Source organism: Rhinoderma darwinii, chromosome 11, assembly GCF_050947455.1.
Source record: "Rhinoderma darwinii isolate aRhiDar2 chromosome 11, aRhiDar2.hap1, whole genome shotgun sequence".
In the NCBI taxonomy this organism is placed as follows: Eukaryota; Metazoa; Chordata; class Amphibia; order Anura; family Rhinodermatidae; genus Rhinoderma; species Rhinoderma darwinii.
In genome coordinates this window covers 17240308-17255630 of record NC_134697.1, presented here as the reverse complement: position 1 = coordinate 17255630, position 15323 = coordinate 17240308, and the positions used below count along the sequence as shown (strand labels likewise).

Genomic DNA, 15323 nt, shown 5'->3' with positions numbered 1-15323 from the left:
GGTGAATATCCATTTTTACAAAAGATATCAGAAATTTGGAATAAATGTAAAAAAGTTACAATTCCTAACTCTTAGTGTTTAGATGGTTTCAATGTATTTAGGTTAGAATTGCACAGTCTATGTATCGAAGGTATAAGTAGATACGTTGTGTCTTCCAGGGCTTGAAAAACAATTGGCTCAGAGTGATACCACGTACCAAGTATGGAGCCTTTGCACGAGGCGCTAAAGTGGTAGTATACACCAAGAAAAGTGGGGCACATCTAAGAATTATTGACGGTGGATCTGGATACCTTTGTGAGATGGAGCCAGTTGCCCACTTTGGCCTTGGTAAGTAATGACCTTTTTTTGTTCCTTCCTTCTTCCAATACACAAGGTTGAGGTCTACTTGTAGGTAAAAAATGGATTAAACATCAGAAAGACTGTTGTGCCCTGCTCACACAGCATGTATTTGGCGCGTATTTTTACGCATTTTACACATTGCGAAATACGCGTTAAAAAAACTGCTTGATTGAGCTTCCCACTGAAATCAATGGGAAAGCGTCTCATTAGTACATACAAAGCGTATTTTTATGCAGCGTATTTAAATGACAAGTCATGTAAAAAGAAAAGTGTCATGTCAATTGTTTGGTGTGTAAAGTGTGAAAATGTGGCAAATTTTACCATAGTCAATGGCAGTCCTAATAGGGAGGAAACCTCCAGCTCACCGGTAGTTGCGTCTCCAGACACTTTGCTCGGATCCCTGCGACGGCCAGCGGTAAAGACCGCAAAGAAGAGAAAAGGACAATCCAGCGCTGTGTCAGATTTTTAAAAAGGAAATGCAATTCCCAATTTTATTGGAGAAAAAAATAAAAAAACGGAAGGAGACACAGTCTCAAGGTGAGGTGTAGTAGCGGGCTGGTACCGCTACTACACCTCACCTTGAGACTGCGTCTCCTTCCGTTTTTTTTATTTTTTTCTCCAATAAAATTGGGAATTGCATTTCCTTTTTAAAAATCTGACACAGCGCTGGATTGTCCTTTTCTCTTCTTCAATGGCAGTCCTAATATGCACCAAAAATTAGCAAAAAGCGCGCTCAAAACGCTTAAAAAAACACGTAGAAAACGTCTGAATTCTAAAAAATGCTTCACAAAAACGCTTCAGTCGTTGACAAATTTACACATCGTTTTTTTTTAGCGCCATGTGAACATAACCTTATAGTGGCCAAGGCCAGAATATAGGATGGGCAAAAAGGGTAGATGCCCTGGGGCCTCCACCACCTTCTTTAGGCCTCATTTACACGAGCGTGTGCGTTTTGCGCGCGCAAAAAATGCAGCGTTTTGCGTGCGCAAAAGGCACTTGACAGCTCCGTGTGTCATCCGTGTATGATGCGCGGCTGCGTGATTTTCGCGCAGCCGCCATCATAGAGATGAGGCTAGTCGATGTCAGTCACTATCCATGGTGCTGAAAGAGTTAACTGATCGGCAGTAACTCTTTCAGCACCCTCGACAGTGAATTCCGATCACCATATCGAGTAACCTGTTTAAAAAAAAAGAGGTTCGTACTTACCGAGAACTTCCCGGCCGTTGCCTTGGTGACGCGTCCTTGGTGACGCGCCTCTCTTGACATCTGGCCCCACCTCCCTGGATGACGCAGCAGTCCATGTGACCGCTGCAGCCTGTGCTTGGCTTGTGATTGGCTGCAGCTGTCACTTGGACTGAATTGTCATCCCGGGAGGTCAGACTGGAGGAAGAAGCCGGGAGTTATCGGTAAGTCAGAACTTTTTTTTTTTTTTACACGTTCACGTATATTGGAATCGGAAGTCACTGTTCAGGGTGCTGAACCAGTTTAACTCATTCAGCACCCTGCACAGTGACTGTCTCCTGCCGGGTTCGGTCAAAACGAGTTCGGCCGAACCCGGTAAAGTTCGGTTCGCTCATGTCTAAGACACTCCGTTCGGATGTTTGTAAACAGAAAAGCACGTGGTGCTTTTCTGTTTACATTCAGTTTGACAGCTCTTGCGCGAATCACGCAGTTCGCACGGAAGTGCTTCCGTGCGACCTTCGTGGTTTTCACGCACCCATTAACTTCAATGGGTGCGTGATGCGCGAAAAACGCACGATTATAGAACATGTCGTGAGTTTTACGCAACGCACTCGCGCTGCGCAAAATTCACGCATCGTCTGCACTGCCCCATAGAGTAATATAGGTGCGTACGACACGCGTGAAAAGCACGCGCGTCGCACGCGCGTATATTACGCTCGTGTAAATGAGGCCTTAGGTTGATTCTCAGCAACTACAAGTCTCAAATGCTTGGAAAGTGTTGAGGCCGACTGTGTCTTGACGAGGGGACAGCAAAGAAGGAGTTAATATCTCCCGACCACACACACCAGTTTTTAATAACGTGATGAAAATGTCAGCCCATGGATCAGCACACCGCCCCGCCGGCAAGGAGATGATGAGAGCTGCTGTATGGTCATATGTTAGTGTCATCAAGGAGTTAAAGACTATGCTAAAAGGTTTGTTATTTTAGGAATTAAAGCAAAAAGTAACCTTGATGGTCTTGGCAGCTTCAGCGGCCGCTCTGCTCCCCGTCTTTCATCTCATTTCTTTCTACTTGTTTCATTAGAGGAGATGAATTCTCGGTAATTGGGGACCAGAAAGGCAGGAGATTTCACAGGCCGCATTTCAATGCCTGTATTAGGGCTTTACCTGCTGAAAACCAAAAACTAGCCAATGTGTATAGTAGGGGGTAAGGGAGAGAGGCCCCGGCCTGGGGCATAGTGCTAGAAGGTGCATTTGAGGGGGGCAATCTTTATTAACATAAGTTTTATCAGAACTTCAAGTGCATCTGTTTTGGTTGTAAGGTAGCAAAATGAATGTTATTCCCACCAAAGAAATTAATGGCGTATAACCAGAATGCATCACTTTCTGATTGGTGGCTGTCCTACTGCGTGACCCCCACCAATCCTGAGACTAAAGGGTCTGCAGTCCCTAGAACTCCCTTCATAGTGGATGGCCGATAGTGCCCTCCACCAATCAGAAAGTCATGGCATACCCCAGCATTCATTCCTTGTTTTTGCCACAAAAAAATTGCATGAAAAAATTGGACAAAAATGGAAAGTGTGAACTGGGCCTAATAGAAGGGGAACCTATTGCATTTGGAATTATATATTAGAACATGTTTGTTTATGTAAAGTACTGGAGATACACTTTAATTAATATTTAGTTGCATTTCATTTGCTTAATTCTTGAATAAATAATTTTTCCCTTTTTGAAAAAATTATTTTTTTATTGGAGATAAAGGAGATGAACAAAAACATACGATGTCATCATTACATAAAATAAAAGCAGGTATAGAGCCTATGTATCAGTAAGAATAGCATATATATATATATATATTTATAATAAGGTGATATGCTTGACATTGGAAAAGTAAGCAAAATACAATTACAATTTTACAATTTCTTACTTGTGCTAACATTTTGTAAATTGTGAAAATGTCTTTAACATTTTATTTTAAAGTGGTTTTCTAGGATTAGAAAAAAAAACAACTAATCCCCAATAAGTCAATGGGGCTGAGCTGCAATACCAGAAACAGTCTATGGACAAGAGTGGTGTCGTTTCTGGGGAATAAAAAAAAACAGACCTTTTGTTTAATCCTGGAATCCCCATTGGGCCATTTTCAAGCTTCTTTTTGGCGGCAATACCTTCCTTGCCGCAAACAGCATGACAAAACCCCACGTTAATACATAACACTTGCTAGAACGGCTTCTATGGGAAAGCATGATCGTAGTACAGTAAAAAAATAAAAATTGGCCCACAAAAGCCTGAAATTGGGCAGTAATATGTGAACAGGACTCTTAAATCCTCTTCACTAGCATATAATGTACGGATGCTGCAGTAATAGAACTTGGCCTAAATTTGGATTTCTCCCTCATCCCAGGCCACACTTTACATTTGCTCAGCCGCGATTTATGGATCTTTTGTATTCTTCACCCTGTTATCTGTTCCTTTACCTCAGTGTAGTAAACCTTAACCTCTCGTCTGTCTGCGCTCAGCCTCCTTCCTCCTACATGGCTGCCCTCTGCCCCAGCTCTTGGCTTTGTCTGTGGAGCGGCCCACTCGCTCCTCACCTCCCACTTTGTGTGTTGTATTACATAGCGGTTAGGTTAGCAGATGGGAATAAACTGGAACACAGATCCGGAATGAGATCATCAGCTCGTAGAAGTTACAGCACAACATTTCTAGTGAATTTATTTATGATTTCTTTACACCTGCATTTTTATTTTTCGTGTTTTACTTGTAAAAAGATTTTGCCTACCAAACTATGTCCACACTGACATTCTTTTTATTTTTTAGATTTTTTTGTGACCAATGGACTTTGGTCCTGTGAAAAAAAAACATCTGTCATGATGATGATCCATTTATTTTAATTGAAGTCAATAGATGATGGATTGGACAGCTAATTTTGATTAATTACTAAATACTTTAAGTATGGTCCCACGTAGTGGTGTCCGCATGTGGCCGAAATAACGCTCACTTGGGTATTACCGGCAAAATCGAGCCTCCATTTGTCACCACATGGGGGTGTGGTTTCGGCCACATGTGAATGCCGCTACGTGGGAAAGTACCCTTTTGGGATGGAAAACTGATCATTTGGCTCATGCACACGACTGTCTTATTGTTCAGAGCTATACTTTGTCTCCCCTTGTATAGGCATATGGAGTTGGAATGATTCACTGGATGCCGTATGTACAGAGCTAGTCTACCGTGGAGGCATTGCTTCTAGGGGGAGAATAGATCTGTACATACGGCGCCCGTCTTTCACTTTCTTATGCTGCTCTCAGACAGGGCAGCATAAATATTTGACCAATCCGATTTAAAGGGAATGTGTCATGTATTTAATTGTAGTTTTATTCATTAGATGTAAGACCGTAGAAGAGAAATAATTTCTTTGTTCTAGTCATTTATATTTTATTCTTAAAAACATTCCTTGTGGCGGTCCTATGGCAGCTGTAGTGAATAGGAGTTAATGGACAGAAAAGTGTTAACAGACTAGGAAATGATAAAATATGGTCCCTTCCCCAGATCTGAAATGTATAGAGTGCCTACCGGCAAACAGAGCCCTTGTTTCCCAACCACCAAAATTAAAATATAAGGTTTAATTGGTATAGACGACCATCAACAGACTACATAGAAGTTAAAATTCCTGGTCCATTGCTGATAGAGATCAGCATAGTGCAATGTGTGGTTATTCAAAGAAGCAAGGTGCTAACGGCTGCAGACCGCAGCACCACGTTGTCAGTTAAATTACTAAGAGACCAGCAGGACCAGAGTTAAAAATTCAAAAGAGCCCCCCCTTTTTTGACATGTTTCACTACCGACGTAGCGTCTTCAGGGGTATAGGGGCTAGTGACAGCGGGCGGCGGAATCCACATACCTATATATGCAGTAAACTATCTGCAGCTGTTGCTGCAATTAGTTGAGAGCCAATCAAAAGAGGAGCGGAGGAACAAGCCTCCGCACGGCTGACTGACAGTCAGCAGCACCAATCGCTGGTGAGACAGAAGCCACCAATAGGTGCAGTGCCGGCGCACATGTGCAGTAACAAAAAAAACGGAGATAGAAAAAATCAGGCGATAACAACAATGTATCGACACATGCATATTGAATTGCATACATATAACGTGCTATATAGCTGTTAGGTAGAAATAGTTATTAAGTTAGTGCATGACCGGCAGCAAGAACGATAGTTCACCAATGAATAGGCAGATAGCCATGTACATAGTACAGTAGATCGCAGAAATGATTGGCATATGTATAATGCCAACCATAAAGTGCCCATAATAATGGCACCAGTTGTGGTCTGTAGTGATAGCCCAATTTTAAAGTTGAAATTGAAGGAGACCGTCGCAATAGTCACTAGGAAAGTCTGAATGGTTATTCAGGATTATATTGATGTCAATAAATGGTAAGGAATGTGGAAAGGTACAAACATAGTCAGAGTCAGTTATATAACAGTGCTGTATAATAATGCTATATAATAATGCAATTTATAACAAAAAATATGTATACCCAAAGGGGCATCATGCAACCGAACAGAGGGAAGACCAGCGGATTCACAAAAATGCTGCAAACGTAAAACCCTCGTTGAGGCCCCCTGGACTGAGGGAGCCCAAACGATGGATCCAGCGTGCCTCCTCCTGTAGTAACCTGTGATCCAGATTACCTGCTCTAGGGCCAAGTTTAATATGGGTAATGCCCTAGAATTGTAGGGCACGGACATCCCCATTATGTGCAGAATGCACGTGCCTAGAGAGTGGTGTATCTTCTTTGTGATGGATAGTACTTGGGTGTTTTGAAATTCTCCTCCTCAATTCCTGTATGGTCTTGCCGACATATAGTTTAGGACAGGGGCATTTAGCAATATAGATCACTCCCTTACTTTGACAATTGATGAATTCTCTGATCTGATAGGATCTACCATCTAGTGGATTCGTAAAGTGTTTGACGGTGGGCATGAGATAGCAAAAGGAACATCGACCACAAGGATGTGAACCAATGGTCTTTGACTTCAGCCAGCATTTTGATATCACATTAGATCCGGAGTGGTGAATTTTTAACTCTGGTCCTGCTGGTCTCTTAGTAATTTAACTGACAACGTGGTGCTGCGGTCTGCAGCCGTTAGCACCTTGCTTCTTTGAATAACCACACATTGCACTATGCTGATCTCTATCAGCAATGGACCAGGAATTTTAACTTCTATGTAGTCTGTTGATGGTCGTCTATACCAATTAAACCTTATATTTTAATTTTGGTGGTTGGGAAACAAGGGCTCTGTTTGCCGGTAGGCACTCTATACATTTTGAATCCTTTGCGCCCACCAACTACTGAGGTCCACCCCTTAGTAATTGCTTCCCCAGATCTGCATACAGAGCTTAATCGGTGTGTATATTGATGCTATCCTGCTTTATCTAGGCCTCCACCAGTACAATAGAGCTGTCTAATGATAATTACATCACTCTGCTAACATTGCCCCAGTCTACACAGCAAAGCTAACAAGTTGGCTGCACAAAACATAAAATGTCAACCTATTGTGTATGCTCCAGTGGCCATTGTGAAAACTGCAATATTTCTAGATTTGTAAGGATAGTCAGATAGAAAAAAAACAAAAACAAAACTCCACCAAAATATCTGAAACCACCTCCTTGGGCATCAAGATAACTTGTGCCGTCCCTGCCAGCACCAGAAGGGGATCCCATTTTAAGTACGGTATACATAGTCATAGTACCAGAGAGAGATCACAAACTGGGGGTCATGTATTAGTTGCAGTTGTTTGCATGCCAAAGTACTGCCATGGCGCTGAAATTACAGGGGTCTGCAGAATATCTTTATAATGTACACGGCCAGTGTTCAGATGTTACATATGACACAATATTCCGAGCCACATCCTTTTGTTTAGAGCAGTGGTCTCTAACATGTGTTTCACCAGCAGTTGCATACAGAATCGTACAGTAGCTAAGGTTTCTTTCTGCCAGGGCATAGATTCAGTTCACTGTGCTAAATGTCCACCCAAATGCCCTGACTATGGCAGAGTGGCTTGTAGACACCCCTCCCTGACACCCAGCACCTGGCACGTGCCTTGCCAGCCCCATCTATCTATGTCTTGCTGTGAGTTGTAGTACTGCAACAGCAGTAGAGCCATAGGTTGGAGTAATAATAAAACCATCATAGCTGTTGATAATTGTGGAGGAGGTGGTTGGCACCATACATTGATAAATATCATGCCTGTTTGGAGTCGCACATTTTCTTACAATATATACTTGTGCCATTTTTGATGTGCAGACTGATATATGAGCCGTAGTGTGTACATTTTTTAGAATATCAGTCTCTTCGCATACCTCCCTGGTCCACATTACCTGCATTTATATGTATATTATTAAGCACAGCATGTTGGAACTCATTCTAATGGTATTCAGCTAATTCTGAAGTCTGACGTCTCCGCAGTATGTGGCATCTATATTAAGACCTTATTCAAAGTGATAAGCTTGGTGTGTTCTTAATATTTTGTACAGGAACTTTCCATAAGAAATGATGAGGATTACTTTTACATCACAGATGTTGCAGAGGCGGATATATTTTTTTGGGGCTCTCTGATAGCAGATGATCATGATGCTATCACAGGACACTCTATTGACATACTCAGGTCTGCTAAATCTGTAAATGTATTTAGAAAAAAATCAATTTTACATCTTACGTGTGAAACTAAACATGACATTGACACGGCAAGCAGGGGAACAAGCAGTATTGACCCCCACACATTATTATGCCCCCCCATAGTGCCCCCACACAGTATAATGCCCCCATAGTAGCTCCACAAAGAATAATACCCACATAGTGCCTCCTCTCACAATATAATGTCCCCATATTGCTCCCTTTACACGGTATCATGCTCCTATAGTGCCCCCACACAGTATAATTACCCCATAATGCCCCCACATAGTGTCATGCCTCTATAGTGTCCCTATACAGATCATGCACATGTAGTGCCTCCGCACAGTATCATGCCTCCATAGTGTCCCCACACAGTATTATGCCCTTTAGTGCCCCCACATGGTATAATGCCCCAAGAGTCCGTATTATGTACCAATAGTGCCCCACACACTGGTATCATGTCCCTATAGTGTCCCCACACAGTATCATGCCCTGATCTGTGTCCCACATAGTGTCATGCACCTGTAGTGCCGCCCAAAGTGTTTCATACACTCATAGTAGCCCCACACAGTATCATGCACCCATACTGGCCTCCACATATTATCGTGTCCCCTAGTTCCCACGCACAATATCCTGCACCCTATAATGTCCCCACACAGTATCATGCCCCATAGTGCCCCCACACACTATAAGGCCCCCAGAGTGCACCTACACAGTATCATGTACGCACCTACACAGTAGCATGTACCCATAGTGCCTCCCCACACAATGTAATGTCCCCATAGTGCCCCTATGCACAGTATCATGCTCCCATAGTGCTCCCATAAAGTATAATGCTCCCACAGTGCCTCCCCACACATTATAATGCCTTCATAGTGTCTTCCCACACTGTATAATGAAACAACAGTGCCCACACACCGTATAATGCCCCCATAGTGCCCCCCCATACACAGTTTAGTGCTTCCAAAAATAAAATAAATACTCACCTAGCCCTGTTCCCATGATGAATGGAGGAAATCTCTCTGCAGGTGTCCTCAGATCTGTGCTGCGTGTGGCTGGGCGATCACGCATCAAGCCGTTCATTGCAGGAGTCTCAGAGTGAATTGTGGAGCATGGAGATCACGGCTCCCTCTCCAACATTTTATTCAACTGTTTATAATTTATAAATTCCAAAAAACAGTTCTACCCTATACAGATATATTATGAAATTAATCAGCATAGGAGGACCTAAAAATGGAATAAAGGTCTAGAACGTTTGGTGGAGCTCTCAGTAGGCAGCGGGAGGCCCAGTCTATGTTTTGCTATGGCTTCTTATGATTTCGGTATAAAGTTCTGCCTAGTTAACTAGTGATTTGAGAGCTGATAAAACAGTCCTCATTACACAACACATCACTTCAGCAACCAGGGAAGAAAATTGTTGTTATCACCAAGCTTGCCCAGAATCAGATATAAAAAAGAAATGGAGAAATATAATTTTTAACAACTTGATGCAAAAAAATGACTCAAGGACTGTAATTTACTGGGAAATATTTCACTTTCTCAGAGGTAAATGCTCGTAGAATTGATTCCCACGTTTGCTATAAGAGTCTCGATTTTCAGCTTGGTACATTGTTTGTCAAGTTTGCTAAATGCGTAAATCGATCATGTCTCATTCATCATGGCCGATCACTAGAAGTCTATACCGTATTAGCACCATGCTGTAGAAATAAAAGGACCTCTCAATCATCACGAGACCTCGCGTTCCATCGGCATTATTAATATGATCACATTTTTCATCTTCAGTCACAGCCGGCTGAAACAGCATTTTATCCCTTTAATGACTTATAATGCGGGAGCACAGAAGAATTACCCAGTTAGATTTAATGCATAGATTAATAACTTCTCAAGATTGTGGAAAATTTCATTTAAAAGAAGAAAAAATAGGCTTGGCTATAGGGTGACACAAAATGAAGTGCTACATTAAGATGTGTCTAATGTGAAATACTGTCTAGAATGTAACAATATGTAACTGATTCAAGGATACACACCCTTAAAGGGAAACTCTAGTCAAATGGGAAAAAATGTCACGTAGTGTTTATATGTGTTCCTTACCTACACGGTCAGTACAGGATTTAAGTCTCAGGAGTCTGTAGGTACAGATTGTCTGGCGCCTTAGACTCAGTTCACACGGTGGATTTTGCATGTCGGGTCCCACTGCCAACCCGCCACGGATACAAAGTTGTTATCTTTCTCACCGGAGATATGGATCCTCTAAGCCACAATTGCTTTGGCGCTGGCTAAACTGGGGTGTGGAGTCTAAGGACTGCAAAGACGTATGGGCTTTGCCGGTCGGGATCCCCAGAATAGGCACCAATTGGCGGAAAATGCGCTGAAGGAACTGTAGCGTAGTTAGGAACAGAGCCGAGGGTCATCACCAGGGAAGCGGTCAGGATTTGACAACCCAGTCTAAGATGGAAATGTAGTCAGAGGACGGGCTGGGGATCAGAACCAGAAGTAGAACAACAGGTACCAGGGGATAAATCCAAGGAGCAGGACAAAAGCAGAATCAGGTAATAAAGTCAAGGTCAGAGTCAGGATAACAGTCAGGAACAAAAGTCACACAAAGAATGTTTAATCAGCAGGCGATGTGATGAGGCCGATGTGGTGACGCCAGGACTGACGTCATCAAGAAGTATAGAGGAGGAAAGTTGCGGACAGGAGCAGCAGGGCTACGGCTGTCAGCAGTAGGCATCGCTGAAGGGGGAGAGGTGCCTAACATTGCTTGAGCTGCGGCCGCCAGCTGCATCCTGCCACTGGAATGGAGAGAGATGAATAACAGTGCAGAGATTTTGTGCTCTCTCACTGGTTTCTTGGCTGTAACAACTAGTGAAATTTTTCCCCACACCAAGCTATTTTTTCAGACTTGTCCTCTATCTTTACCTAAATAGCCTGTCTTAATAGATTTCCATTGTACAATTGTTATCCTAAAGAGATGTCATCGATGTACCATTAAATAATATATGGAGTTTAATAGGTGAAAAGATTGGAATTATATATATATATATGACCAAAGGGTTGATCCTAAAAAGAGCATAGAGTAACTTGAACAGTGTTGCCAGGAGTTTTCCTTTAAGTATCCACTTGGACATTGGGGTCCAATCCTTTGTTTCAAAAAGCGAAAATATAATTTCATCATACAGAGATTTTCCATCATATCTGGGCATCTCATGTTCCTATATAGTGCTGTGTGTAGAATTTGTCCTTTACCCGTGCACCATAGCTCAGTCATTTTATCTGCAGTTCTATGGAAAATAATTAATAACACAGTGCCAAATGACAAACCTAGCTCTGCTACATCTGTACTATTGAAAATACAGTATCTAGTCCAATACAGTATCTAGTTCCACAGCAAACATCATCTCCTTATCCAGCTCTTGTAGCATCCATGGCTACGGGCCGCCGGGTCTACTCACCTCCTCATGCCCGCAGCTATGGATCTGTGAGTGCTGGTCCCCATCTCCTTCCTAGGAGACGCCAGTGCTCACTTCCGCTCTGGTCCGCCGTGTCCCGTAGGGTGCGCGCGCACGCTCATGCCGCTCTTAAAGGGCCAACATGCGCACATGAAGACCATCATCATCAACTCACATGATTTCCTGGACTATAAGAAGGCCCTAGCCCTTCTGATCCTTTCCTGAGCATTGTTAGTATATCCCAAGTCTTTCTTGCAAATGGTCCCTTAGTGTTTCCCGTTCCAGTTGTTACCCGTGCCCTGTTACCTGTTCCTGTATCCGTGCTGGAATCTCGTTGTCTGTTGCAGATACTTCCTGTCCAGCCTCCTCTGCCTCAGTCATTGGCGGGACTGCCCCCCCATTTCGCTCAGTTTGCAGATGTCTTCAGCAAAAGGGAGGCTGAGACGCTGCCTCCACATCGGACTTATGACTGCTCCCTTCGACCCTGCATTGACTACCGTGGTCTCAACCAGATCACGATCAAGAACAAATACCCATTGGCACTTATAACTGTTTGACCGTATACGAGGAGCTAGAATTTTTCTAAACTAGACTTGCGTGGGGCTTATAATTTGATCCAAATCCATCAAGGGGACGAATGGAAGACGGCGTTCAACACTCGAGACGGGCACTATGAATACCTGGTGATGCCATTTGGACTGTGTAACGCTCCCGCGGTCTTCCAGTAATTAGTTAATGATATCTACCGAGATCTCCCCTATATCTGTGTTCTAGTTTATCTCGATGATATTTTGATATTCTCCCCAGATCCGACGACTCATCGGAGGCATGTACGTTAAGTTCTACTACGATTAAGGGAGAATAGTTTATACGCAAAGCTGCAGAACTGCGTCTTTGAGAAGAGTTCTCTGCCCTTCATGGGCTACATCATCTCGGATCAAGGTCTCAAGATGGATCCTGAGAAAGTGAGAGCTGTCTTGGAGTGGCCACGTCCTTAAGGCTTGAGGTCCAAACAGCGTTTCCTGGGATTCGCCAATTTCTACCGGCAGTTTATCTCAAACTTCTCATCACTGTCATCTCCCATTTCCACCCTTACCAAGAAGTGTGTGAACGCCAAGGTGTGGACTCCAGAGGCAGGGTCCGCATTTATTAGTCTCAAAAAGGCCTTCACTTCAGCCTCAATCCTCCATCATCCTGACGTATCTCGGCAGTTTTCTTTGGAGGTGGACGCCTCTTCTGTTGGTGCAGGTGCACTTCTGTTCCAGAGGAGCTCCAAAGGAAAGGCAGTAGTATGTGGCTACTACTCAAGGCTTTTATCTTCTGCAGAGTGCAATCACTCTATTGGGGATCGGGAGCTACTGGCCATCAAATTGGCTCTGGAGGAGTGGAGACATCTGCTAGAGGGCATAGCTCACCCCATCCTGATCTACACAGACCACAAGAACCTCACCTACCTTCAGTCCACTCAACGTCTAAATCCCCGTCAAGCCAGGTGGTCGCTGTTCTTCACCCGTTTCTAATTTGTGCTCCACTACCGTCCCGCTGACAAAAATGTGAGGGCCAATGCCCTGTCCAGTTCATTTGAGACGGATGACACGGTGGAGTCCCTTCAAAGTATCATAGACCCGACCTGCATTGTCACTGCCAATCCTTTGCAGGTTAGAGACATCCCACTGGGGAGGACTTTTTTTCGGTTGGCAGACAGGAGAAGAATTCTCCTATGGGGTCACAGTTCTAAACTGGCTGGGCACCCTGGTGTACGTAAAACCCAAGACCTGATTGCTCGTCACTTCCGGTGGCCCACGCTACCCAAGTATGTTGTGGACTTTGTCTCTTTTTGCACGGTGTGTGCTTCTAACAAGGTTACTCACTCCAAGCCTGCCGACCTGCTTCAACCTCTGTCTGTACCCAATGTCCCCTGGCAGCACATTGCGATGGACTTTGTCACTGACCTTCCTCCGTCAGCAGGATGCAACACTGTCTGGATGGTGGTGGACCGGTTCTCGAAGATGGCACATTTTATCCCGCTGACCGGCCTACCTTCTGCTCCCCGACTGGCGAGTCTCTTCACTCAGCACATCTTCCGCTTGCATGGCTTGCCCCTTCATATTGTGTCAGATCGGGGGGTTCAGTTTACCTAGAAATTCTGGAGAGCCCTCTGTAAACTCCTGGATGTGAGTGACTTTTCCTCAGCCTATCACCCCCAGTCCAATGGGCAAGTCGTCAGGATCAACCAGATCATGAAGAATTATCTCCGTCACTTCATCTCCTTGCAGCATGATAACTGGGTACAGCTTCTTCCATGGGCCGAGATTTCGTACAAAAACACAAACGCGTGTCCACCTCTTCCATTCCGTTTTACATTGTGTACAGTCAACATCCTAGAGTCCCTCTTCCAGTGTCTACTTCTTCTCAGGTACCCGCTTCTGAATCTGCATTTGGGGATTTTCTGCAAATCTGGCAACAGACCCGTTCCTTTATTTTGCTGGCAGTCGATCGCATGAAGCGAAAAGCGGATACAAAGAGAAGAGAGCCGCCTCAGTATCTTCCAGGTACCAAAGTCTGGCTGTCCTCACGGAACATTCATTTGAAGGTGCCTTCATACAAGTTTGCTCCCAGGTTCCTCGGTCCTTTTGAGATTCTGCAACAGATTAACCCTGTCTCCTAAGCTGCGGCTGCCTCCTACCCTCAGAATCCCCAACTCCTTTCATGTGTCCCTCCTGAAACCAGTGGTCCTGAACCGCTACAGCAAGGCTTCCAGTTCCACAATTGCCCCCAGCGGTTCTTCTGATGTGTTTGAGGTGAGGGAGATCCTGGACTGCAAAAGGGTAGGAGGAAGGACTTTCTATTTGGTGGACTGGAGAGGGTTTGGTCCTGAGGAGAGGTCCTGGGAGCCGGAGGAGAACCTCGATACCCCTGCTCTCGTTAAGAAGTTCCTCTCTCGCTCTGGTCCCAAGAAGAGGGGGCGTAAGAGGGTGTATACTGTAGCGTCCATGGCCACGGGCCATCGAGTCTACTCACCTCCTGATGCCCACTTCTGCTACGGTCCGCTGTGTCCCGTAGGGTGCGTGCGCACGCTCGTGCCCGCTCTTAAAGGGCCAGCGCGCGCACATGAAGACAATCATCATTATCAACTCACATGATTTCATAGACTATAAGAAGGCCCCAGCCCTTCTGATCCTTGCCTGAGCGTTGTTGATATATCCCAAGTCTGTTTTGCCAATGGTCCCTTAGTGTTTCCTGTTCCAGTTGTTACCCGTGCCCTGTTACCTGTTCCTGTATCTCGTGCTGTGTTCTTGTTCATGTGCCTACTAGTTGGAGTCGTGTCTACTGCACCTGGTGTTGTTTGCCACGTCCTGTGTCATCCGCCACGTCCTGTGCCATCTGCCACGTCCTGTGTGATTGGCCACGTCTGGCGCAACCTGCGGCACCAGCTGTCATCTGCCACGTCTGGGGTTACTTGCTGCTCCCACCTCCATCTGTGCCGGAGCTGCGGCCACTGTCTGGACTATCCATGTACCCTTGTGCGGGACTTTGTATTGCTAGGGTTCCCTGTTGTTTGGCCAGCTGCCTCCCCGCTACGGTGGTGTGGCCTAGTGGGTCCACATACCCACAAACTTTGACAGCTCTACATTGACATAAACTTACTACAACATATGGAGCTGAATGAGCCACACAATT

The 15323-nt window shown here is 44.6% G+C and overlaps 1 protein-coding gene across 4 annotated transcripts in view; it reads left to right on the top strand.

Annotated features, from left to right (window-relative positions):
- Window positions 1-15323, top strand: part of CRTAC1 (cartilage acidic protein 1) — a 365203-nt gene that overhangs the window by 323385 nt on the left and 26495 nt on the right. For all 4 annotated transcript variants that reach the window (XM_075843067.1, XM_075843068.1, XM_075843069.1 and 1 more), the window contains exon 11: window positions 159-327. In XM_075843067.1, coding sequence (XP_075699182.1) covers window positions 159-327 — 169 coding nt within the window. The remainder of the gene's footprint in view (window positions 1-158; window positions 328-15323) is intronic.